This window comes from Acipenser ruthenus, chromosome 20 (genome assembly GCF_902713425.1).
Source record: "Acipenser ruthenus chromosome 20, fAciRut3.2 maternal haplotype, whole genome shotgun sequence".
NCBI lineage: Eukaryota > Metazoa > Chordata > Actinopteri > Acipenseriformes > Acipenseridae > Acipenser > Acipenser ruthenus.
In genome coordinates, this window is record NC_081208.1 from 29,410,422 (window position 1) to 29,438,223 (window position 27,802).

Consider the following 27,802-nt stretch of genomic DNA (forward strand, 5'->3'; position numbering starts at 1 on the left):
ACTGAAATATATAATGTATACTAAATCGCATTAATATGATTTAAACAAAAACGACAAACCTGCAATGTGCAATTGTCTTTTTATTTGAAAGGATGGGTTATTTTTGCGTTACTGACAACAGCTAAATCTGCTAATCTCAACATTCATACACGATAAAGGTCTATAACTGAAGCCCATTGTGTTCAGAGACGTGTATGACTGCATTTAAAAGCTACAATATATGATTTATACAATTCTCAAAACACCTCTGCTTCGCACAGTTCCCTTGGTATATGTAGTTCTTTTTTAATTAATGTACGTTTTCAAACTACAAATCCCCAAACCTCTTTGGACCATGGTCGTTTGCCCAGGGGTGTTATGGGGCTTGTAGTGAATTAGGGCGACTCGGGTTAACCCGTTTAGCATGCGTAGAGGGGAACGCAGATCTGCAGAACTACATTTTCACCTCCTCCTCACGCGTGAGAGCCACAGGATGAGATCTCGCAAGGGTTTGTGGAAGTTGTAGTTGCTAGACTTCCCCCAAATCACTAGAAAGCATTGCACACGCCGAAGTAAGAAACTACAACTCCCATTACCCACCCTTACTGCCCAAGTGTCGAAGCATTGGTTATCTGGGGATATCGTACTGCTGTGTCTCTGTATTTCTCTCCCTCTCTTTCTGCGGATTGACACAATACAGTCACAAAATAAATACAAAAAAAAAAAAAACTTAAAACATTAAAGCCAAAAGATGGCGGAGTTGGGAGCGGGGAGCCTGCACGGGGGGGATCTCGCTTTCAATTACCAGGAGCGAGAGCTTAACGAGCGATTGAAGCGGCTGTACCCGGCCGTGAACGAGGAAGAGACCCCTTTACCCCGGTCCTGGAGCCCCAAGGATAAATACAGCTACATCGGGCTGTCACAGAACAACCTGCGGGTGCATTACAAAGGTATATACGTGTCGCATTATTAACATGGTCAGTCCTATAACCGGGCCAGGACTGTCCACAGGGCTTTTCGAGTTGTGCAGGGTATTTATGAGATAATCAGTATGCAGTCGCTCACATCTAGTTTGATCTGCTTTTCGTGCCCCTTGCTTTGTTTCACAAAAGGAATGCCAGGCAGCAGTCTTGAGTGTGTGTATTGACAGTGGAATGTGGCGGCTCAGCCTGTCCGCATTATTCACAGTGTTCTGAATGAAGACGACAGGGTTAGAGATTTCGAATTTGAAATGCATGACATCTTTTATTTGTACAGCCTGCGCTATTTTTATAATCAGGGTCAGAAGAAAAACAAAATGCCCGAGCTCCACCCCCCCAACTCCCCCAGCACCACCACGACCAAAACAAAAACATGACCATCGCTTGATAGCTTGTTGAACTCGTGACCGACTGCAGAAAACGATTCTAGCACTGTTTGCGTTTGTGTGCATTGAACAATGCAGGAGTGCTGGCACAGTGATGTGAACAGTGTGTGTGTGTGTGTGTGTGTGTGTGTGTTTATTTTATGGATGATGTATATGCTGTGTTACGGGGACAGAACAGGAATCCGTAATGATCTTGTTTTTGGCATTGCATGGCTACACATAACAGGGTTTAGATGTGCATTGTCTCAGGCAGTGTGTGATTGTGGCGGACTGGTATTGTGTTGAATTTGTGGTAGTTCCAGGTTTTACAAGGAGCTCGTTTAGCCACAGTGCATAGGTAACAAGCTCAGGGGTCTTATTAAACTCCTAGTAAAACCAGGAATGGATCAAACGTCTATGCAATAGGTCTTATCCTGCCGTACTTATTCTGCCCATACTAAATGCCTTTTAGTTTGAAACAATACTGGAACTTGAGTGTTTGTTTGTTTTTAGCAGTTGAGCCCCAGAGTGATTGGCTCAGATGATCTTAAATCTGAGAAGTTGAGAATTCCATGTCACGGAAAAAAAGGAAAACCGTAATATCAGGCTGTGTTGTATTTATTGGCTGGGAATGTTATTTAATATGTTGTGAGTTGATACAGTATTTTTACTGTAACTATACCAAATGACTTCTATTCTCAGCAGCACAATGCTTAAGTGACTAGATGACGACATTTAGGCAATGTGGGTTGCATCTGGTTTTGTGAGTGTGTTTTGAATATGCTGATCAGGGGTGAAAGTACAGCTTCCTTTGTTAAACTGAGGTCAGCAGTGACCCTGAACTTGAACATTCCACACCCTGCTGTTTTTTTTCTAGCGTGGTATTGAGTTATGTAATGCGCTTCATTAACATTGTTCGGGGGGCTTCAGTTGCGTTTCTCATGCTTTCTGGGCTGTGTATGAGCAGGTGTGCACTGTGTTACAACAACAATGAAGTCACAGTATCTGCTGAGTGGGTTTTAACGTGAGCAGTGTGGTAGGGTTAGCATCTGTATCCTCTGAGCTCTCAAAGCACCTCTGTTTGTAGCCAGCTGGGGACTGTGATTTGTGATTGCCTAATGCCAGTTCTCACTGAACACTGAAGATGGCTGTTTCAATTAAAAAGTGTTATACTTTGTATAAAATGATCCTAAACCCAAACACCAAGACGCATTTTGAAAGGCAAATCAGCTTCACATTAATCCAAGTGCATTTGCCTTTATTCGAGTTGTTTTGGGTAATCCAGCCGTTCTGGAGATCAGCTAATGATTGACTATTTATCAATGAACATCTAACTGGGACTGTTCTAGTTGATCTTAATCACTGCCAGTCTAAGTACTTGCAACATTTAGATCACCAGCCTACTGTCAGGTTAGAGACTTGTAAAGACAGTACTGTAGATACCTTAGAGACTCACCCTCACTGGTAGAGATACAGGGATGACAACAAGACTCCCATTGCATAGCAGTTTAATCCATCCCTTTAGTATGACAAACCTGAACTTACCTGTGCACTGGCTAATCAAGCTCTGAGTAAAGCCTGGAATTGGTGAAACTGGTATGCAGTTGGAGTCTTATTTCCACCCCTGATACGTTAGATTGAACTTGCTACACAGAGTGTGCTCTATTTTAACAATCTAATGACTGGCGGTGTTTAGACCCACTGCTGTTTTGGTCAGTTGAATACACACTGTTTTTTGTTTATTTGATCATGATGAGATCAATCTCTCTTCTTGATTTCTAGAAAGACAACTCTAGTGAAGGCACTGTGTCAGGATTAAATTGACAGCCTTTATATTGTAGCATTGTTATATTTATCTACAATACTGTTCAAAATGGGTTTTGAATTTCAGACTCTCGCTCATTGATATTTTACAGCAGGATTTTTTTTGTTTTAATGTACCAGCAAGTCTGCGTTGTCTGTTAGTCAGACACGGCTGAAACTGTCTTCTAAATATCAGCACAGTTTGTTGGCAAGCACGTCCTATCTGAACAATACCGGCTGTGCTTTTAAGAGGAGACCCTTAAACACTAAGAAAACTAGGGATCACATTTATGCAGCCATTAGGGAGCTCTACAAAATGGTTCTCCGAAGTGTGTGTTGTTTGCATGTGCAGCTCCAGGTCTCCTCTCCTGGCTGCGTTGGCTATTCCTCTCAATGTCTGACATTTGAATTCACAAGATGAGCTCATCTTAAAGGGGTGGCGCCCCTTTTTTTCCTCCAGAGGGAGAAAGATCTGGCAAATGCATTTTCACCTGGATTAGTGCAGAGGATTGTCAAGGCCAGGGACTTTTGAGGAAGCTGGATCTCCATGTTCCTGTGCGTTTCGTTTTTGATAGTGGTGACGTTTACTCTACTCTGGCTGCTGTTCATATCCTTTTTCATAAAGTTTATTGTGTTCTGCTTTCACTGTTACCCAGTGACTGTGTGTCGAGGGTGGAGGATCCTTTCTGTGCGCTTATGCATGCATCTACACATTTAGCTATATCTTGAGAGCTACCCATCTGAAAATTGGCATGGGCATTCCTTTGGTCATAATTCCCTACTGTTGCTTCACCAGCTTCTGATGTGTTTAGCAAGGCTTCCTGGACATTGTGTTACAAAGTCCTTCCTCACTGAAAAGTGACTTCCCTGCGTGTGGTCTCACTGCTCGCTAGACCCTGGATTGGGTATGTTTTTCCTGGTGTTCCTGTAGTGCTGCGCTGTGTTATTTACCCTTGCCAGGATCCACTGTACTACATACACGTTACTGAAACTGCCTTTTTCAGAAAAGTTAGCTGGGTTTATGCAACTGTGAGTGATTTAATGAAAGGGTTTCAGGACCTTTAGTGAATCTTAAGATGCTTCACAAGCTGATTAAACCCTGTTGCTTTGTTGCTGTTGTTGCAAGCTGGGCAGTCATTTGTTTAGCCAATCAGTGTATTAATGTCACCCAGCAGTGGTAGAGGATGACTAAGAACTGACGGAGAGAGAGAGAAGGGTTGGACTGCTACACCCATGTGGGTAACGCAATACAGTGGTGCTATACTAACTAAACCCTGCCTTTCTGAGTATTCAAGGCGAATGAACCAAAACCTGAAAATCAAGCGTTGGGGAGATGCTAGAGCAGAGTTCACTTAGTGTGTCAATAGGAAGGTCTGTGTCCGTGTGAGAATTAATCTGTGTGCTCTGCACCGCAGCCTGGGTTCCAGTGTCATTGGGTCAGCTATACCTGACACAATGACACTGGAACACAGAGAGCCATCTCTAACTACACCTCCCCCAGACCGGCCAGCTCAGCTATACCTGACACAATGACACTGGAACACAGAGAGCCATCTCTAACTACACCTCCCCCAGACCAGCCAGCTCAGCTATACCTGACACAATGACACTGGAACACAGAGAGCCATCTCTAACTACACCTCCCCCAGACCGGCCAGCTCAGCTATACCTGACACAATGACACTGGAACACAGAGAGCCATCTCTAACTACACCTCCCCCAGACCAGCCAGCTCAGCTATACCTGACACAATGACACTGGAACACAGAGAGCTATCTCTAACTACACCTCCCCCAGACCGGCCAGCTCAGCTATACCTGACACAATGACACTGGAACACAGAGAGCCATCTCTAACTACACCTCCCCCAGACCAGCCAGCTCAGCTATACCTGACACAATGACACTGGAACACAGAGAGCCATCTCTAACTACACCTCCCCCAGACCAGCCAGCTCGGCTATACCTGACACAATGACACTGGAACACAGAGAGCCATCTCTAACTACACCTCCCCCAGACCGGCCAGCTCAGCTATACCTGACACAATGACACTGGAACACAGAGAGCCATCTCTAACTACACCTCCCCAGACCGGCCAGCTCAGCTATACCTGACACAATGACACTGGAACACAGAGAGCCATCTCTAACTACACCTCCCCCAGACCGGCCAGCTCAGCTATACCTGACACAATGACACTGGAACGCAGAGAGCCATCTCTAACTACACCTCCCCCAGACCAGCCAGCTCAGCTATACCTGACACAATGACACTGGAACACAGAGAGCCATCTCTAACTACACCTCCCCAGACCGGCCAGCTCAGCTATACCTGACACAATGACACTGGAACACAGAGAGCCATCTCTAACTACACCTCCCCAGACCGGCCAGCTCAGCTATACCTGACACAATGACACTGGAACGCAGAGAGCCATCTCTAACTACACCTCCCCAGACCGGCCAGCTCAGCTATACTTGGGGAGAGGCAGTGGAAACGAAGTATTAAGTTAAAACCAGGACTGGCTCAAACTGCTATGCAATGGGAGTCTTATTTCCATCCCTGCTTTGATCTGGTTAAATTGCTCTTTCGGCTCTAAGCAATGTGTCCATGCGCACAGCACACAGCACACAGCACCAGCCATGTTTAACACCTGTGCCTACCAGAGCTGGGCTGTGCAGGCTGGCCAGCAAGGTGATCAGAGTGGCCAGTAAGGTGATCATGTGCTTTGTGTTTTCCGATCATGCAGGTCACGGGAAGAATCACAAGGATGCCGCGTCAGTCCGGGCGACTCACCCCATCCCGGCCGCCTGTGGGATCTACTACTTCGAGGTGAAGATTGTCAGCAAGGGCAGAGACGGGTAAGGGCTTTATTTGCTTTGTTCAGTTATGATCAACAATACAGCAGTGCCTGTAGCTCTTATATATGAGATCCAACTCCGCTGTAATAGGAACAGTAGGCATCCACCAGGTTAGGTTAGACTCCTGCTTCAGCTAGAAATAGCCAAGCCAGCCAAGCACCCATTCAATTGCTCCTTGACTCCCTTGGGTGCAGTTATTTATTGTAGTGTCCAGTTACTTCATTAAGACTCCGGCTGACTCACTTGCTCATCTGTGTACCTTTCTCATTGATTTCAGATACATGGGAATAGGGCTGTCAGCGCAAGGAGTCAACATGAACAGACTGCCTGGTGAGTCAGTGACGGGGGGGCCCATTGAAGTTTAGCCATGGTTATACAATGGAATTACCATAGTTTACCATGTTGTGTGTGTGTGTTTTTTTGTGTTTTTTTTTTTATAAATAGGCTTTACTATACCTTTCAGTGCTTGTCTGTGTTTTCACTATGCTTGGTTACACTGTGCTGTGCTTTTACAGTGGGAGACTTTCCTAAGGGTAGGGTAGGGTAGGAATCGCTCGGAGGGGAAATAAACAAAACATGCTTCGTATTACTGACCCTTACAGCCCTGCACCAGGTTTGGTCCTACAGTATGTTAAACCTGATGTAGTTATAATATATTATAATATTCTATGAAAAGCATGTGGCACTTTTAACTCCTGAACACCTTGCTGGATTGAGCTAATAATGCACACGCACTGCCAGGATGGAAATACGAGCTGAAAATGCACACACTACAGTATCACCCATTCCAGGTTTTAATATGAGCTTGATTAGCCACAGCATATAATTAACAAGTTGAGGTGTGTCTTATTAAACATGGAGTAAAACCAGGAATGGATGTAACTGCTATGCAACAGGAGTGGTTTTTTCCATCCCTGCACTGCTTTATAATGGTAGGTGAAAGAAACTGGCCAGTTACAGCTTTTAATACTAAACCACTCCCCCCTCAAAATCCCCCGAAATGGCTGGCTATTAAATCACATTAATGTGTTCTTCCATCTATTGCCTCAGGCAAACCCCTTCTACTGTAGTTCCTACTAGTCTGTATCACTTTAATGGAGGGGCTGTAGCATCCATAATCTACAATACTGATTTACATGCAGACAGGGCCGGATTAACACATAGGCAAACTAGGCATGTGCGTAGGGCCCGATCTCAAGGGGGCCCCCAAACGGTTATGCATTTTCTTTTTTTTTTTTCTTTTTTTTTTTTTTACATATACAGATTTGCGCCCCAACTGGAAAACACTTCACTCACTGACATTCAAACCGAGGCGTGCGTCCCAAAAACAAATTGTTCTGACATGTGTTTCGCAGATTTCTGTATCCCTGTAGAATTCTGTATCCCCACATGATTCCTTGTCGGTGCAGATGCAGTTTTTCAAAGATCGCTGGATGTGCACGCGCGATATTCCTGTGCCCGAGTCCCGCTGTGTTCTCAAGCTCTGCCACTGAGTTCTGCTGCAGCTTGCAACAAATATTGAAAACAAAATAAAACAGCACATTTAACACCACTGATTTTCTAGATATACAGTACGTTCAGCCTCCTGCGTTGCTCAATACATGAAACCCGTGATTAAACTTGTTCTTTCTTTTTAAACACATTTTCATTTTATTACATGTAAATACTGTTCAGAAACATCAAGCGTTCACGTCTAGCGATCTTTGAAAAAATGCAGCTGTGTTGGTGTGGAATTCTATAGGGTACAGAAATCAACCATATGTAACACCTAAACTTACTTGTATGCCAAAACATTGATGATTTCTCAGCTCTGGAGAAAAGGGTATTTCTTTCATGAAGCGAATCAAACCCCACCCGATCAACAAAAAAAACAAGGAAACATTATTGCCGATTTTGCGTGCAGTAAACTAACATATTTCACTACACAACACAACTGTTTATTTTCGTGGAGCTACCGTTACAAAAGTTTGAGCACCCTTCTATATATTACCTTTTTTCAACGTCATATGGTGTTCTTTGTTTGTTTGAACGGTTGCCTTTTTATTCAGTAAATCAGTAGAAGTCGTTGTAAAGCTGTGCTGCAGGATTTCACGCAGGCTTCAGTTTTTTCCGGTTTTATTCTGAAATTTATTTAGGACATCCCCTATAGTTTAATTTTCTGTCAGATTAATTCAGTCGTTCATAATAACTTAACACTGAGAATTATAGCTGTTGTAAAAGGGTGGAGGGCTAGTTATAATGTATATAGAGGTGTGTGTATGTATATGTATGTATGTATGTATGTTTGTATGTATATGTATGTATGTGTGTGTGTGGCTATTTGTTCAGAGGTAGGGGGCTCGCATGTGTATGCTTGCCTAGGGTCCAGTGATGGGTTAATCCTGCCTTGCGTGCAGAGCTGCGCACAGTATGGACCAGAACCACCGTGTTTAATGCTGTAGCGCTTTCATTGGCTGTATTGGTTTGGTTGTGTATCATCTGCATGAAGTACTGTACCTTCAAGAAGAGGTTTGTCTTATGGAAAGGAAAGTGAATGTTTAGAGAGACTCGTATAGACTTTCTAGGTCTGCCTGCGAATGAGACTTTGTCTCCTGTCACTAGGAGGTCACATGCAGATTAGCCTCTCCGGGGGATTTGTTAACATTATTAGCTCGGCTCTCACGCGGACTCGTGTTGAACACATTGCACAGGCTGGATGGCAGCGCTCACTCGCTCACTGTAGCTAGCAAGTTGTTTTTCTCTTAAAGCAACAGCATGATTTAAAAATATATATATAATATATATATATATATATATATATATATATATATATATATATATATATATTGGTTTACCCTCATGTTTAAATGTAATCTTTGAAGAGATGTGATGTGTTTGTTAGATGGGGAATATTTAAGTTTAATAAACTTTCCCTTGTTCATCATTTGCTAAGCTTTTGGTGATACAGATGTTGGCAGGCTGTCACCTCATTCCTATGAAGCTAGTGGGACACTGTGTTACTTGTGCAATGTTTGAACAGCACGTGATCACAAAAAACAAAATGTGCTAGAATCCAAGTCTCCCACACAGCTGGCATGGTTAGCATGGCTTCCTCAAAGGAGCTTGTGATTGAAGCCTGAACAGTGTGCATACTGACTGGACTTAAAGAAATACCCTGGAAAATGAGCATTTCTGTATGGAAATTGTAAGATTGTTGAAGAGCCCCTGTCTCAGGAGAGAGGGTGCAGCAGAGCCCCCGTGCCCTGCTCTGGGCCAGTGCTGGATGGACTCAGTGTTGTGGGCAGAGCTGCTTTCAATTTATCAACATGCTGACATGCTTATTTTTTTTAATTGTTTTGTTTTTGTTTGTTAACATTACAAATGCACTTAGACATTTTTCAATGGTTAAATGTGTTTTAAGGATAATGTTTAAACTTAAAAGTTTAGGATAAAAAAACAAAAACCAGATCCCCACTGGAATGCATGCAGTACTGTCGGTCAGTGTTATTGAAGTTGGGGCCTCCATGTGATGAGTGTAGGATGTGACTCCTCCCAGGCATTCAGCATCACAGTCAGGATTGAGCACCGTGCATCATCACGCTCTGCAAACACGCTGCTGAGAATCTATTCTTGCACTCGCTGTTTCTTTAGGAGTAGATTGATGAAATGAGCTTGCGGTTTAATAGAAAATGCCTGTCTGAAGACAATTTGGGTTGTTAGCACTGTGTAAAAACAAAAGGCGAAAGGCGCATGAAACCATATCTTAATTTTTGTTGTTGGCTCCTTGATTTGTCATGGCAGCTTATCCCCGCAAGTGTTTTGTCTGGCTGGATGAGACAGCACGCAGACACTCTTCAGCAGTATCAATGCTTTTCTTTATCTTCCCTGGGAAATAGGAATACCCCCTTATTTCATGGCTCTTGATGTTAGCTAACAAAGTTAAAGGGAGGTTTAATGATCGTGTGTGTGTGTGGCTTGATGGTTGGAGACACAGGACTGGGAGACTTTACTTTTCCAGATCTCTGGACATCTCCAGCTTAAAGACATTAATGTCCCCTCTAGATGACTCATCCAGTCCAGGTCTTTGTTCCATTCAATTAAACTTCTATCCAGTTCCAAAAGCAGTTTCTGTAGTTGTATCATAATACCTGTAAAACCAGTCTAGGACCTGGAAGACACACTACCGCTTCATTATTGTGTTTCCTTTTGTGAGCTGGGCGCGAACCGGCGACCTTGCACACCGCAAACAAGCATCATAACCACTATGCAAAAGATCAGCCGGGCTTGACTGCTGGTAAAGTACAGTGATCCCAAGAAATCAGGACAGAGAAATGGGGACGTGCCAAGGGCAGGGAATCCCTTCACAGTAACGTGAATCTTGTTTGTTCAGAGCTCTGCGACTGCCTATCTGTCTGTCAGGCTGTGCGTCCACTCTGCTCTGCGCTGGGGGGTGATTTCAGTGTGTGTCAGGCTGTGAGTCCACTCTGCACTGCGCTGGAGGATGATTTCAGTGTGTGTCAGGCTGTGAGTCCACTCTGCACTGCACTGGAGGATGATTTCAGTGTGTGTCAGGCTGCGAGTCCACTCTGCTCTGTGCTGGGGGATGATTTCAGTGTGTGTCAGGCTGTGAGTCCACTCTGCACTGCGCTGGAGGATGATTTCAGTGTGTGTCAGGCTGCGAGTCCACTCTGCACTGCGCTGGGGGATGATTTCAGTGTGTGTCAGGCTGTGAGTCCACTCTGCACTGCGCTGGAGGATGATTTCAGTGTGTGTCAGGCTGCGAGTCCACTCTGCACTGTGCTGGGGGATGATTTCAGTGTGTGTCAGGCTGTGAGTCCACTCTGCACTGCACTGGAGGATGATTTCAGTGTGTGTCAGGCTGTGAGTCCACTCTGCACTGCGCTGGAGGATGATTTCAGTGTGTGTCAGGCTGCGAGTCCACTCTGCACTGCGCTGGAGGATGATTTCAGTGTGTGTCAGGCTGCGAGTCCACTCTGCTCTGTGCTGGGGGATGATTTCAGTGTGTGTCAGGCTGCGAGTCCACTCTGCACTGCGCTGGAGGATGATTTCAGTGTGTGTCAGGCTGCGAGTCCACTCTGCACTGCGCTGGAGGATGATTTCAGTGTGTGTCAGGCTGCGAGTCCACTCTGCTCTGTGCTGGGGGATGATTTCAGTGTGTGTCAGGCTGTGAGTCCACTCTGCACTGCACTGGAGGATGATTTCAGTGTGTGTCAGGCTGTGAGTCCACTCTGCACTGCGCTGGAGGATGATTTCAGTGTGTGTCAGGCTGCGAGTCCACTCTGCACTGCGCTGGAGGATGATTTCAGTGTGTGTCAGGCTGTGAGTCCACTCTGCACTGCGCTGGAGGATGATTTCAGTGTGTGTCAGGCTGTGAGTCCACTCTGCTCTGTGCTGGGGGATGATTTCAGTGTGTGTCAGGCGTCCACTCTGCTCTGTGCTGGGGGATGATTTCAGTGTGTGTCAGGCTGTGAGTCCACTCTGCACTGCACTGGAGGATGATTTCAGTGTGTGTCAGGCTGTGAGTCCACTCTGCTCTGTGCTGGGGGATGATTTCAGTGTGTGTCAGGCTGTGAGTCCACTCTGCTCTGCGCTGGAGGATGATTTCAGTGTGTGTCAGGCGTCCACTCTGCACTGTGCTGGGGGATGATTTCAGTGTGTGTCAGGCTGCGAGTCCACTCTGCACTGCGCTGGAGGATGATTTCAGTGTGTGTCAGGCTGTGAGTCCACTCTGCTCTGTGCTGGGGGATGATTTCAGTGTGTGTCAGGCTGCGAGTCCACTCTGCACTGTGCTGGGGGATGATTTCAGTGTGTGTCAGGCTGTGAGTCCACTCTGCTCTGTGCTGGGGGATGATTTCAGTGTGTGTCAGGCGTCCACTCTGCACTGTGCTGGGGGATGATTTCAGTGTGTGTCAGGCTGTGAGTCCACTCTGCACTGTGCTGGGGGATGATTTCAGTGTGTGTCAGGCTGTGAGTCCACTCTGCACTGTGCTGGGGGGTGATTTCAGTGTGTGTCAGGCTGCGAGTCCACTCTGCTCTGTGCTGGGGGATGATTTCAGTGTGTGTCAGGCTGTGAGTCCACTCTGCTCTGTGCTGGGGGATGATTTCAGTGTGTGTCAGGCGTCCACTCTGCACTGTGCTGGGGGATGATTTCAGTGTGTGTCAGGCTGTGAGTCCACTCTGCACTGTGCTGGGGGATGATTTCAGTGTGTGTCAGGCTGTGAGTCCACTCTGCACTGCGCTGGAGGATGATTTCAGTGTGTGTCAGGCGTCCACTCTGCACTGTGCTGGGGGATGATTTCAGTGTGTGTCAGGCTGTGAGTCCACTCTGCTCTGCGCTGGGGGATGATTTCAGTGTGTGTCAGGCTGTGCGTCCACTCTGCACTGCACTGGAGGATGATTTCAGTGTGTGTCAGGCTGTGAGTCCACTCTGCTCTGTGCTGGGGGATGATTTCAGTGTGTGTCAGGCTGTGAGTCCACTCTGCTCTGTGCTGGGGGATGATTTCAGTGTGTGTCAGGCTGTGAGTCCACTCTGCTCTGTGCTGGGGGATGATTTCAGTGTGTGTCAGGCTGTGAGTCCACTCTCCACTGTGCTGGAGGATGATTTCAATGTGTGTCAGGCTGTGAGTCCACTCTCCACTGCGCTGGAGGATGATTTCAATGTGTGTCAGGCGTCCACTCTGCACTGCGCTGGAGGATGATTTCAGTGTGTGTCAGGCTGTGAGTCCACTCTGCACTGCACTGGAGGATGATTTCAGTGTGTGTCAGGCTGTGAGTCCACTCTGCTCTGTGCTGGGGGATGATTTCAGTGTGTGTCAGGCTGTGAGTCCACTCTCCACTGTGCTGGAGGATGATTTCAATGTGTGTCAGGCTGTGAGTCCACTCTCCACTGCGCTGGAGGATGATTTCAATGTGTGTCAGGCGTCCACTCTGCACTGTGCTGGGGGATGATTTCAGTGTGTGTCAGGCTGTGAGTCCACTCTGCACTGCACTGGAGGATGATTTCAGTGTGTGTCAGGCTGCGAGTCCACTCTGCTCTGTGCTGGGGGATGATTTCAGTGTGTGTCAGGCTGTGAGTCCACTCTGCTCTGTGCTGGGGGATGATTTCAGTGTGTGTCAGGCGTCCACTCTGCTCTGTGCTGGGGGATGATTTCAGTGTGTGTCAGGCTGCGAGTCCACTCTGCTCTGTGCTGGGGGATGATTTCAGTGTGTGTCAGGCTGTGAGTCCACTCTGCACTGCGCTGGAGGATGATTTCAGTGTGTGTCAGGCTGTGAGTCCACTCTGCACTGCGCTGGAGGATGATTTCAGTGTGTGTCAGGCTGTGAGTCCACTCTGCACTGCGCTGGAGGATGATTTCAGTGTGTGTCAGGCGTCCACTCTGCACTGTGCTGGGGGATGATTTCAGTCAGGTTTTGAGAGCGTGTTTGGCAGGATTATAGCCCCAAAGTCATTACCAGGCTCTCTTTTAAATATGCATGCATTTGGAAAAGGCATTGGAACACACTGCTGGCTTTGTCCAGGCTCTCTGAAAGGGCAGCCGAGGCCACAGTAAAGGGGTGAATGAGGGTGAAAATGCAGGGGAGTGAAAAGGATTTCAGATGTGTTTGTTTATTTCCAGATACAATACTCCATCCTCTTTCTCATCATAGTTCTTAATCTCTGGTTACAGGAAGTAACCAGAGATTAAGAACCACAGAACTGAACTTGTATGTAGTGTCCGGTTCAATAAAACTGTTATGAGTTCACAGATGCTCGTATCTATTCACTGGTATAGTACCTGCATAACCCTTCTACCTCTGATTTCCGGTTAGTATTTTAACTATGGTACAGATTTTATAAGCTGGCTTTGTAAATGGTGATTACTGTAGATTCTAAGATGATCCAATGGGAGTGCTGGTCATAACCTGTACTGCCTTTTGTCTTTTGTTTTTAATGCATTCATTTTATCAAAAATCACTGCTGACCTCAATATTGAAATTACTGACGGGACAGGTCTGATGAAAAGGATTCTGCTAAAAACAAGCAGCGTTTCTAAAATATTGGTCACAAAAAATAATCTCCGATTATATTTCCATGGACTTAATCCACATGTATATTTGACCACCACTCCACCTTTTTTCTTTGCATTATTACATTTTCCAGTGGAGCTTGGGGGCTCAGCACACTGATCTAAACATGCACAGCAGGGGGGGCAATAAGACTCCTATTGCAGAGCAGTTTCACCCATTCCAGGTTTTATTATGAGCTTGATTATCCATTGTACAGATAACAAGGTCAGGTGTGTCTCATTAAACTCCTAGTAAAACCAGGAATGGATCAAACCACTGTGCAATGGGAGTCTTATTTCCACCGCTGAGGTTTTGGCTGCTGGCTCTGCAGTGCTGTGCGGTTCAGGGTGGGGTTCCCAATTATAACGGGAGGCAGGCAGGCACTTCACCTGGCAACACACACAAGGAAACAGATGCTTGGGCACAGTATGTGCTTCAAAGCAGAGCTGGCAGCTCACAGCCCTACACAGGGCTTGTTTAATAACAGTGCAGTCAGATTAACAGGAGAAAGCACTGGGAGGCTCAGTGGACTAGGACAGGGATGTGGTGCCTTCTGACTGGCTTGAGGGTTGGATCCCAGCCCTGGGGCTGAAGCACATTCTGAGGGCCTCCTTGTGAAATGAGTTGTGGCGGTCACTGTCCAGATCCGACTGGATGCAGGAAATGACGTTGAGTAGGGGGACAGAGCTGTCAGTACCACGTCTTAGGCGAGCTCTGAATGTGTGGGTCTTTTGTAGTGTGTTGTTGGGTGTGCAGCAGGAAGGTAATACCTCGTGGGAAAATTGGAAGGCTGCTCTAAGGTTTTTGAAAATGTGTTTTTTATTGTACACCCTCTGCATTCTATTTTCTAACTGCATACTACTTCCTTTATGTAAAGAATCATGCAATAGCCACTCATCCAGTAAAGTGACACATAACTGTGACATTTCTGGTGTTCTACGTTACACCCAAAATATATATTTAGTTTTCCTTAAAAATGACTGAAGCACTACACGTAAACCATGACTGATTCCTTTGTGTGCCAGTATAAATGGTTTGAAGTGTGTTTTTGTAACTATAAAGGTGCCAGTAGTACTACATACTGTATACACCCACACTGAGCAAAGAACAGACCGCTTTTTTCCCCCCTCCCAAGTTGATGGAGACTAATTTGGTCAGGGGATATATTTAGGTCCTGCCTGTTTGCACGGAGTGGTGTAACAGGACCCTTCAGAGTGGTGCAGGCCCGGCTTTCTCCTGTCTCCCAGCACGTCAACGTCCTGCCATTAGCAGAAACAGGCTGAGGAAATTCCTTTTGGCAAGCTTCCTGGGAGCTGCTCAAGTGGACCCTGCACCGGCCAAACCCTGTCCGTGTGCGCTGCCTGTCTGGGAAGCCCACTGTGGGAACTCAAGTGTCTTCTGACGGGACTCGTGGACTGTTTGTTAATGGTTTCTGCTCTCTGTCAATAGATGCCAGTTATATGCCAGTAGCTAGATCCAGTATAAAGAGCAATATTTATTTTCTCAACACGACACCCACTTTTTAAACGCATGCAGTCTTCTACTGCTCCCTTCATTTTAAATGGCCCAGGTAGCCAGGTACTTCACTTCTGTTGTATTATAATGTAGACCCTCCAAGTTTCCTTAAATGGCTGTAAATAGTATTTTCATAACCTTCAAGCTTGGGTATTTCAAGGGACTGTCGACAAACCCCCTCTGATTTCATAATGGTCACCATTCTCTCTTGGTGTCGATGGTGATGATGATAAGTGATGATGGTAATGGATTTGTCTTTTAGATCCTAATGTGTAGGACACATTCCAGCCTTTTAAATAGCTTGTGTAAATGTATTCAACCTACACATTGAAAACCCTTTTAACATACCATTAAACATACCAACAAAAATAAACTTGTGGCTGACAAGTTACTAAACTTTTGTGTTGGTTTGTTTCCCTTCCACAGGTTGGGATAAACATTCCTATGGTTACCATGGAGACGACGGGCACTCCTTCTGCTCTTCAGGGACTGGCCAGCCATACGGTCCCACCTTCACTACGGGTGACGTGATTGGCTGCTGTGTCAACCTCATTAACAATACCTGTTTCTACACCAAGAACGGGCACAGTCTAGGTGGGTGCCAACCTTTATATAAAAATGTATTTATTTACGTACTCATTCATTTTTTATTTGAATTTGTGAAAAGGTGAAAAACGACCACCTTATGTGTGAAACGCTCCGCATGTACAGTATACGGCAGGCTGGTTTCACATACTGATTAGCCCTAATCTGCTGTCTCATGTCAGCTTGTGTTAGGTTATCCTAGATCCAGGGACTGAAACCAGCCGGGTGTGTTTTATAAAGGGTGTGGGGCTGCTGCTTGATATGGGTTGGCTTGTGACCCTGCAGAGTGAAGTGACTGAAGTATTTTGTTTGTTTTCGCTTTGTTTTACAGGTATAGCATTCACAGACCTTCCTGTAAGTAATATACCAACTCTTTGAATATTCACCGTGCTCCTTTGTGTGTTATCTGTCTGTAAACAGCATTGAGCTTTGAAAGAATTCTGGGAATAATCCTGGGCTTGATGGTGGGGGTTTCTTTCTTTCTTTCTTTCTTTCTTTCTTTCTTTCTTTCTTTCTTTCTTTCTTTCTTTCTCTCTGGGAAACCAATTGTTTTGTTCCATTGCGTTCCTACTGGCAGCTCTACAATGAAATCCATAACAGATGTTAATTGCAATGTGGTTAAATCTGGTTGTGTTTCAGCTCAAAAAGTCCATTAGAAAGTAGGACGCTCAGAAAATAGAAATACAAAAATAAACCTGTCTTCAAAATTGAAATTCTAGTCCAAACGTTTGTCATTTAATTGATGAAGTGTCTTTTAGTATTTCTAAATGTGACACTATTGAGTGTGTTAATAGTTCTGGATGACATTGAGAATATAGCAAGACAAATGATATCCCTCCCAGTCTGGGCTCACATGTAGCACTTCACTGTGTTAAACATACAATTCACACCATGGTAACATACAGAGGCTTGGGACTGATCAACAGAATCCACATCATTTGGACTTTGTCTCCCTCCGTGTTTGAGATGTAATCTGTCTGGACAGTGTTTTCTTGTGTTTAAATCACTGTGTCCGGTTATTAGTTCCAGCTGTAACAGGTGCAACCTGTTTTGATGGTGAGACTGAAACATGCTACAGTGCAGTACTCTTGAGTGGCCATGGCTGCTAATGTGATGTCAGTCTGGTCAGCGAGACAGCCCTTGCCTGGTCCATGCAGATGGATAACCACATGTCTGGGTTGATCAAGTGTAAAAGCATTTGAATGTACTATAACAAGCAGCTCTATTCAGTTGATCTAACGGGGAGCAGATCTTATTACTGCTGTTGTTTAAATATTAAAATAGGGGGGAAAAATGGAGTCTGTCTTCTAAATAAAAAAATTAAAAAAACACACTAAAGACACTTTTACAGAATTAGATTTTCCCAATGTCCACTTCTTTTTATGATTAAGACAACAGCATTATTTACCCTTATAAAAGTTTGCCATAGTAATAGCATAGCAAAGTGTATTAAAGTGTACTGTGAGCATGGAAAAGCTTATTAATAAACATGGCAAACCAGGGTACACTATGGGAAATGTATTGTATAACCATGGGTAAATCATGGTGAAACTGCAAAAAAACTGTGGTAAACTTTTGTAAGGGTAGACTGCCACCAACCAACGCTGTAAGTACTGAAGCAGGATAGTGATGAATGTTATGTCGCCCCCCCCAGCCAAACCTGTACCCAACTGTGGGGCTCCAGACGCCAGGCGAGATCGTGGACGCAAACTTCGGCCAGCAGCCCTTTGTGTTCGACATCGAGGACTACATGAGCGAGTGGAGGGCCAAGATCCAGGGCATCATCGAGCGCTTCCCCATCGCAGAGAGGCTCGGGGAGTGGCAGTCCGTGCTGCAGAAGTGAGCAGACATCCCCCCCCGAACAGGAGACACGATGGGGAGCGAGGAAGGGCGCTTTGCCCCATCAAGGCTCGTCCCTTGTTAGCACATCATTTGCCCCGACTAGGGGGGCTCATTTAAAAGGCTGGGGGAGCTAGGCAGCTGCGCAGTGAATTCATGTAGTAATAGTAGCAGTAGTCTGGCTTGGGTCCCATTTGAAGTGTTTGGTAGTTGCAGGCAGGCACTCAGTCAGCTTCAATCCATCACATCACGAGACTGCTCAATCCAGCATGGTTTGGTTGGCAGTGACTGTTTGAGAGGCACTTGGGATGGAGTTGCTGCAGAACTTCTTGTCCTGAATATTGTGATGGGAACAGTGGCGATCGCACAATCACAGTTAGCTGCCGTTTCCAGTGAGAGTGATAGATCGTTAAGTTGTGATGGAAAGGCTCAGTGGTGGAGTATATTAGGCCAGGGGATGCAGCTTTTTATTTCAAAGTATCGAGCAACATACCCAGTTGTTGATTATTTCCAAGTTGTTCATTTTGACACTCGTATGTACCCCCCCCCTCCTCTTTTCCCAGTATGGTATCTTCCTACCTGGTGCACCATGGGTACTGCGCAACAGCCACTTCCTTCGCCAGAGCCACTGAGACCACGATTCAGGAGGAACAGACTTCAATAAAAAACAGACAAAGTGAGTCTCCTGGCTGATCACTCTACAAAGCTTTTTCTGCACTTTTTTTTCTAAAAGCTAAAAATAAACAACTATAAATGGTAATTTAATGGCTCCCATGCGTACATAAATTGAGCCAGTTATGTAACAGGAGCAGGTTTTTCTTGTGTGTGTGATTTTGCACTACCGAAAAAACTTAGTCCTAAGAATTGCCTCCCCAGTATTGCACTGAACCCAACTGAGCTGCTAGAGTTTACCTGATGCCAAAGCTTAGCCAGGGTTGATTATAGGGTTAGGGTTGATTATAGGGTTAGGGTTGATAATAGGCAGGGTTCAAGGAGTTTTAAGTATTATTAATCTTATAATTATTATGTCGTCAGCATTGCTAATATGATCTGAGTTTGGCAGAGTATTTGTAAAGTGTTCTTGTGTGACAGAGAGAGCACGCTGGATCAAGGCAGTGGGATAACAGCACTTTTTCTCCCCATTGTTTTCAGGAATACAGAAGTTAGTATTAGCGGGCCGAGTTGGAGAAGCCATTGAGGCAACGCAGCAGCTCTATCCAGGACTCCTGGAACACAACCCTAATTTGCTGTTCATGTTAAAGTAAGTGAGTTCCTGGAAAAGCAGCACTGCACTGAGGGCATGCAGGTATAATGAGTTCATAATGTTTTACCTCTTTTTTTTAACCTCATTTGCACAAGCTGCCAGCATGGAAACTGTGAGCGTGTGCTTTTGTAACACAGCTGAACCCTCTGCATTCATTCATGCATCCATTCTATATGTAATCATAAGAGTATTAGGGGATGGAACCAGATTACCCGCATTAATATGATCCCATTGTCCAAGCCATTGACTGCGGACACATGTTCTAGAATTAGGACAAAAACCCAGTTGACTGAAGCAGAAAAACACTGCACGCTTTCAATGGGTAGTTTTTATAATTTTCTGCTCGAATCAACACATGTGTGCGTGCGTGCGCTATGTATTTACAGGTAATTATTTACTACATCAGCCTGGAGTGGAAATGTTCCACTCAATGAATGCAGGCAGCAGGATTTCAAAGAACCTTTTAAACCATCTGCCTGCTTGTTTTAAAGTATCATTCATAACTTTGAATGCTGGGTAATAATAAAAAGAGACTTGCTGCAATTATAACATCAGACTGGCTTGGCATTCTATTTGAATTTATTAATTTGTATTTAATATTTTAAAAAATCAGATAATTTGTGTAATAGGAAAAAAACAAAAAAGGTTTGGGGGCAACATTAGGGGGGTTGAGGTCCTTGCTGACGCGAGTTCTACATCTCATAAGCTGCTGTTGTCTAATCAGATGCCTGTCGGGTTTCGTGTTGCATTCAGGTGTTATGACGTGTGAATGAAGTTCTGGATGAATGATTCAAGTACACCTTCTTGGTGTCCTGTTCAATCTCATTTGGACTTGACTGCTGGCAGCGGCGCTTTCCTCTGTCTGTCCTGGGTTCAGGTTTGCAGATCCTCAGCTCAAAGGCACCTGCCCAGGCCTCCAGGACATTAGGTTAGATGGCCACATGCAACTCCCAATCTCTCCCGGATTGCTTCTGTATTTGGGGGTTATTTATTGTGCACAGCTGTGTAGCGCACCAGGCTGAAACGTCAGTCTGGTACAGTCAGCCTTTAATGGAGCACGCACATTGGAAGGTACCAGTAAAATGGTTGAAAAGGGTACATTTAACACTCGTTCACCCTGCTGCATGCCACTGCAGTGGTGGCTTGTGTGTTATTTTGGGCTGCAAGTGTGCAGCAAAAAAATAAAAAAAACAAGAAGTCTATAATTAATGTGCATAGGGTGTGTCATGTAGTGGCATGTTTATATGGGAGATAATGGCATCTGCTCCAACAAGATCATGACACCCAGTCACTGGAGAGGGTCTTCCTTCAGGCACTTTTTGATCATTTATAACCAGTGTTTTTATGGGGGGGTCACCAAATATGAACTATACATGAAAATAAAAAAATTACACATTATATAACTAAATAAAATATTAAAATTGTGAACATTTTCTATCAGTGTAGCAACTACACAAGTGTCAACGTCACACACTCCTTACATTTTATAGTCGAGTTTTACCAGTTAAAACCGGGACCCCTATGTATAATGCAAGCACATTCTCCACGCTCGCCCCCCATAGTCAAATGAGCAGTAGCACTGCCACCTCTGAGCTCCCTGGTTTCTCCAGTGATGGAAATAAGACTCCCGTTGCACAGCGGTTTGATCCATGCCTGGTTTTACTGTGTCTAATAAGACACACCTGCACTTCATTCTAATACACTGGCTAATCAAACCTGTACTAAAACCTGGAATGGGTGAAACTGCTATGCAGTCAGAGTCTTATTTCCATCCCTGAATTCCCCTGAGTTCCTGCTCTCACAGTGTCCGCTCTCTTCCTCTCTAGATGTCGGCAGTTTGTGGAGATGGTGAATGGCACGGACAGCGAGGTTCGCTGCTTCACCACTCGGTCCCCCAAATCCCAGGACAGCTACCCCGGGTCCCCCAGCATGAGCCCCCGGCACGGAGCCAGCAACCCCCACCTGCACGGGACAGGTACCAGCCCCCGGGCCGAATCACAGGCAGAACACGGGGCCCGCTGATTCACAAAACGCAGCTGGAGCTGAAATGGTTTAAACTTAAACTCTGTGTGTCTGCTTGTGAACCACATTCTAGAATATTGTGACAGTCTGGAAGCTTGGAAAGAAAATTCTATGGTACCCTTCTACAAGTTTACCATAGTAAAGCATAGCAAAGTGTAATAAAGCATGGTAAACCATAGGTAAGCACTGTACAAAATAATAGAGGTGTGGTAAAGCCTGTTAATAAACAGGGCAAACTGTGGTAAATGCAGAGTAGAATCAAGAGGAAAGCATGGGAAAACTGCAAAAAATACCGTGGTAAACTTTTATAAGGGTAGCGGTGATATTTTAAATGACCACAACCAAGCAGTAAATAATCAGTCCTTGCCTTTTTTTATTTGATTTTATTTATGACGTTTCTTGTTGTGTTTTGTGGTTGGCAGGAGCGGACAGCCCCACCTGCAGCAATGGAGTGTCGTCGGGGAAAAACAAACAGTCGCACAATAAATACCCCGGCCTGAGCTCCTCCTCCTCCTCCTCCTCCTCCTCCCCTTCCTCCGCCAACTACTCCGAGTCCAACTCCACAGACTCCACCAAGTCCCAGCAGCACAGCAGCACCAGCAACCAGGAGACCAGGTGAGGCTCCGAGCGCTGATACAGGCCAACCAGGGATGGAAGTGTGATCCATTCCCGGTTTTACTAGGTGTTTAATAAGACACACCTGAGCCTAATCAAGCTTGTATTAAAACCTGGAGTGGATGACACTGCTATGTAACAGGAGTCTGATTTCCATCACTGCTTCCATTCCATTGCAGAAGTGTGACTGAGCCCCACTAGGGATGATGGGCTCAATGGCCCTGTTCACTGTGCTGTAATGAAAGGCAGGACTTATTTCATTTAGTGAGGTCAAGAAAAGATGCTGTACACCTATTTCATGTTTTACTTTTACTCCATAAACGATATTTAATTTAAAATTGCATCACTGGGACATCTAAATTAAATGAAGGGTGAAGTGTAAAATCATTGTCCATTTTCCCTGCTGTGCAGTACAGCTAGAAGCAGCTACAGTAAGCACAGACTAACTCTTTCCCTTTCAGTGACAGTGAGATGGAGATTGAGGCAGAGCACTACAGCAATGGAGTCCTGGAGAACTCCTCCACCAGAATAATGAACGGCACCTACAAACATGAAGAGATTTTGCAGGCTGATGACTCCAGCCTAGGCAATGGACTTGCAGGTAGGACAGTAGGATAGTCTGTCTGCAGCAGGTTGAAGCTGTACTGTATATAGGCAGTGGGCTTGCAGGTAATATACACGTCATTTTTGAACCCCTGAACCCTCAGCAGAAACAAGACTGCCTTTTAAAAAAATATATATGTTTGTGTTGCATGATTTTTGATTGAATTCTATATATTTATATTAATCAGATGTTATAATTCTATGTTGAAATCCATGGTGCTCCCAGTATTGCATTGCAGAGCTGTCTCGCTCATCCTCTCTCCCCCTCTCTCGCTGCTGCAGAGGAGGGCTGCACCCCCAGGCTGCTGTGCGGAGGGAACCAGGCCGCCACAGAGAGAATGATCCAGTTTGGCCGAGAGCTGCAGGGCCTGAACGAGCAGCTGTGCAGAGAGTACGGCAAGAACGCGACGCACAAACAGATGCTGCAGGTGCGAGACCCCGCCTCTCGCTCTCTCTGCCACAGTGAAAGCTTACCCATTGTACTGACACCTTAACGCACCCGTCTCTTCCCATGTTTCGTCTTTCAGGATGCGTTTAGCTTGTTAGCCTACTCCGATCCCTGGAACTGCCCAGTGGGACAGCAGCTTGACCCCATGCAGAGGGAATCTGTTTGTGCCACTCTCAATAGTGCTATTCTAGGTAAGAACAGAACTACCCGTCCTGATCAAACACCATGGTACGTTTCATATTTGTGCAGTTAAGGCAAGTCAAGGGATCAACAAAATGTGGTCCTAATAAGGGGGTGGTCTTACTGCTGAAGGGACAGAGAATTTATTTTCTAAAAATGATTATAGGAAACTGTTGTAATTAACCTAACTTTACTTTTTATTTTTTTTTGTCCTAGCTGGTATTGTGATGTGGCATTTTTACTGCATTAGTAGCAAGTCTTTACTGAATTTGTTTTGTTCTGCATTACAGGGACTTCCATTGCATAGCAGTTTGAATCGTTCCTGGTTTTACTCATGGTTTGACACATCTGAGCTTGTTACCTGTACACTGTGACTAATCAAGCTGTTGTAAAACCAGGAATGGGTGTAGCTGCTATGCAATAGGAGTGTGATTTCCATCCCCTGTGTTAAACGAAGCGAGTGTCAGATCTGTCCTGGGTGCAGCTTGTGTTGTGCAGCTGGTTTACTCTCCCTCTTCCCCCCCCGTGTGTGTCTCCCGTAGAGTCTCAGAACCTGCCGAAGCAGCCACCGCTGATGCTCGCCCTGGGCCAGGCCACGGAGTGCCTGCAGCTGATGGCCCGTGTCCGCTCCGGATCCTGCTCCTTCGCCAGAGTCGACAGCTTTTTGCACTAGCCAAGGCTGAGGTGGGCCAGTGTGCGGGTGTGAGGGGTGGGCTTCCCTGTAGAGGGAGGCCCACAAAACCCCGGCTTCATTTTGTTATTCGCTTGTTTCACTCAGCCAGTCTGTTTTGTTAAATGCATCTTTTAAACATCCTTCAAGTCCCCTTTTTCATTACTGCTTCTACACTGTTTGTTTTCATTTTATCTGCGTCTGCTGCCACCTCCTGCACATAACCGGTATTGCAGCCTCTCTGCAGTTCATATAGCTACTCCTGGCAAACAGTAAGGCTGTTGTGTAACTGAAGCTGCTCAATAGTGCCACCTACTAGCAGAGCCAGGACTGGTAATACCCCAGTGTCACGTACGGCCTTCCAATTCAGCACTGTAAGATGGACTAGGTCTGTGTGTGTTTCCTATAGCATTGTTCAGAAGTGTAAGGATGTCATGAAACAGTGACTGTGATTAATACTGTAAAGAAGTGATATTTTCTGCAGGACTGGCTTCGCATATGAACAGTCCTCTTCATGTGTGTTATCTGGGTCACTTGGATTCAGTGTTGTTTTTTGTGTACTCTCCCATCCAGGGTTGGCGTGGCTCACACTGAAACTTAACCATATATATGGGTGCAGTTTTGAGACAGGCCTGGTCTTGTGCTGGCTGCAGACCAAAACACAGTCCATACAGGGTTAAACTTTCCCTGTAACCCTTACCTTGTGCAATGTGAAGAAGTTGTTTTGCAACTGAGTCATTGCAGAAAGGGCTTGCATCGCTGTAAATACTCAGGAATGTCTGTTTTATTACATTGCTTTTGATGACACACACCTATGTCCACGTACGTACGCACACACACACACACACACGCACACTATCCCTGGTACACCTCATGAGCTCACTTTCCTCATAACCTTTTTTTTTTTTTCTTTAGGCAGTGTACAGGACAGCTAACAAGAGGACTTGCAAGTGCTGGTCGTGGAGTTGGAGTTGGAGGAGAGCATGAGTTTGGTTTTGTGTGCTGTATTCCCATTGGTTGGGACATTTGGAAGAGAGAGAGAGAGGGGGGAGGAAAGACAAACAAGACAAGGCTTCTTTTTTAATTTTTAGTATTATCAAATACAAAAACGTGTGACACTATTTAAAGATAATTCATTATTATTGTGTTTATCTAGTCATTTTGAGTTCTTATTTTGTGTCTTTTTGTTGTGCTCATCTTGGACATTTAGTTTCAATACAGCCCTGGTTAACATTTTACCTTCTGAATACATATATATATATATATAATATATATATAATATATAATATATAATATATATATATATATATACGTATTCCTTCAAATTTAAGATGTAGCCCAAATTTCCCTTCCTCAATTTGAGGAAAAAAGTAAATCTGCGTTTACAAAGATACAACCTCAGTTACGCATATGGAGGCAGTTTGCGTCCGTCTGCTGTCACACAGAGCATTACAGTTTTGTTCTGCTTTTCATTTCCAGTCATGATTACTCACACTTGTTTTTCTCCCAATTTGTGAACTGTGGTACTGCTTGGCATGTCGAAAAATCCAGGTTTCTGATCAGCATTTCCGATTTAAGACGCAGGCTATTTTTGAGCAGAAAAAAAGGCTTAAAAAGTGCATCTTAAATTCAAAGGAATATGGTTTCTATATATCTATAACCTAAGCATACATTGTAATGAAACCCAAGCACATACTTTTTGTTGCTCAGAACTCAGGTATATAATACATATAATTTTAGCGTAGAATGTGGGAAAGAAAAATATTTTGTTTTACCCGGCAATGATTTCTAGACTCTATGCTTTAGTATGATTTTAATTTTGTTATATTTTCTTACCTTGAGATTGTGGGGAAAACTCACAAAAGTGCTGGTTAAAAGGCAAGCTTGTGTGAAACGTGCATGCCACAAGCCTGCTTGCTGGATCATCTGTTTGTGCAGCGGGTTTCTGATGAAGTCCCGTGCCCAACTTGGATCTTATTTGAACTTGTTAAAATCTGTGAAATCACTTTCGATAAGGCGTAGTATTCAGTGCTGCTCAGGACAGTAGCGTGCACGCTGTAGGTATTTCAACACCATCTGCAGCACAGTACTTGATCCTGCGTTGCACATGGTCGTTAGATAATCTATTGCAAATCATGTAACGGAGTGATTTTATTATCAGTAATGTTAATTACACACCAAGAATAGATACTTATGAGGGCTGTGGTTATTATTTTTAACCCAGAACATGTCCCGATCTGGCAGAGAATGCCATGTAAGTGCTCGCTGCCATCTGTATACTTTCTTTCACCGGCCCTCTTTTGGGTGGCTGCATGTCTGTAGGAAGGCCTCTCTTGTATAAATAGTCTCACTTCCTCTCCCCTCCTTTTGGAAAGGAACATGCAAACTCAAAGGACAGCCCTGTCTTAACATGCCTGCCTCCCACCAATGTTAGCACGAGGGCAGGGCTCCCATGGTAAAGGAGCGTGCCTGCCCTGTGTACATTCAGACAATAATGTTTCCATCTAATTCTGTCATTTTGACCTAGCACTTATGGGACTGGTGTCTGTAAGTGAGCTTTCTGTCTCCCCCTCCTCCCCCCCACCTCCCAATTTTTTCCCATAGCCGAAAGCGTTCGAAAACATCCACTAACCGTACCACACCTCACCATGTGTAGAATGTATGTGAAAGTATTGTGAACGCGGTCCGCTCGTTTCAATGCATTTGTTACGTGTTCATGATGTTTCTCACAGAACGGTCTGGAATGTGATGACTGAACTGGATACCCCCCCCTTACTCTTACTGATTCCAGCAGGACTGAGTGTCCCTGCATTGCTCGTAATGGCTTTGGTGTGGAGCGCTGAAGCAATGCCATCCCTAGGATCAGGCCAGGCAGTGGGGCTAAGGGGAGCCTGATGCTGCTCCAGACCCACTTCTCCCACAGAATTTGCTGATAACCATTTTTGATGGCTGATATCGGTGTAAAAAAAAAAAGGAGCTGTGCTACAATCACTCTTACTGTATTCTTCAACATTTCTCAGATACTTTTGTGTCCATCTCGTTTGTAACAACCTCCCCCCCCCCCCCCCCCACACAAAAAAAAAAACTTGATGTAAAAATGTCTACCATGTCTTTTAATTTAGGGTAATTCAGAACCTAAAAGGTAACACTGCCTGTTTTATTATGTGGTTATATACAGAGTTCACTAACAGTGACACGCTTTTAATCATTTGTGTTCTTGATATTTAAAAGGTTGCCGTGTCTGAGAAGTGCATTTTAATGTCCTCGTTAACCGAGTAATGACCTGTGATTCTGATTGTTCGGGGAAAAGTATTATTTCAGTTTATTATCTAAGCCTAACCTTATTCTTTTTATTCCGAGTTCTCATTGGGAGAAACTAATCTAATTAGTTCCTCTTATTCCTGTTTGCCTGGTCAGTATAGGCTCCAGATGTCGATAGAATGCAGATTGTGTTGCACTGAACACTGTCCAGGGGATTGGAAATGGGGGTAGCAGGTGCAGCAGTGCCCATGGCTGTGTACAGAGCCAGTGCCCCTCTTTTTATTGAGTACAGTTGCATCCGTTTGGGTTCTGAGTACCCCACAGACTAACACCAAGAACCGTGGTATCTTAATCCTGCTCTCCTCTATCGGTCCGAACTCAAATTCTGCAGTTTGTCGTTTGTCTTTGATCTGAATTTGTCTGGATAAAGTTAAAATAACGCGCACCCCAAAGGATTTCTCCAAAGGGCTGAAGGATTGGATTTTATTGGATTGGAACGATGATTCATTAAAGCAAGCTGTGCACAATGTTTTATTTTTTATTGATTTGTTTTTTTCAGTTTGATCTTTAGTATTTGTGAAATAAGTTACCCTCTACTAGCATGAACCTTTGAAAATCTTAATAAAAAAAAAAAAGGAATTATCGAAAATACCTATGTACTAGAAATATGGTAAAGAAAAAATATTGTATTCTGTTGTATTTTGACAGAATTATTTTTATTAAAATACACATCCATGTGCAAATCATGCTGTGTCCTGCCTGTT

At 44.7% G+C, this 27,802-nt stretch overlaps 1 protein-coding gene across 1 annotated transcript; it reads left to right on the forward strand.

Annotated features, from left to right (window-relative positions):
• Positions 1–580: 580 nt before the first annotated feature.
• Positions 581–27,784, forward strand: LOC117425064 (ran-binding protein 10). Its single transcript, XM_034041725.3, has 15 exons — positions 581–929; positions 5,879–5,990; positions 6,268–6,320; positions 15,978–16,145; positions 16,468–16,490; positions 17,791–17,975; positions 18,539–18,651; positions 19,128–19,236; positions 21,066–21,214; positions 21,684–21,876; positions 22,338–22,477; positions 22,762–22,907; positions 23,007–23,118; positions 23,650–23,791; positions 24,693–27,784. Exons 1-14 carry the CDS (start codon positions 731–733, stop codon positions 23,778–23,780), a joined length of 1,833 nt encoding a protein of 610 aa, XP_033897616.1. The 5' UTR covers positions 581–730; the 3' UTR covers positions 23,781–23,791; positions 24,693–27,784.
• The last annotated feature ends 18 nt before the right edge of the window (positions 27,785–27,802 follow it).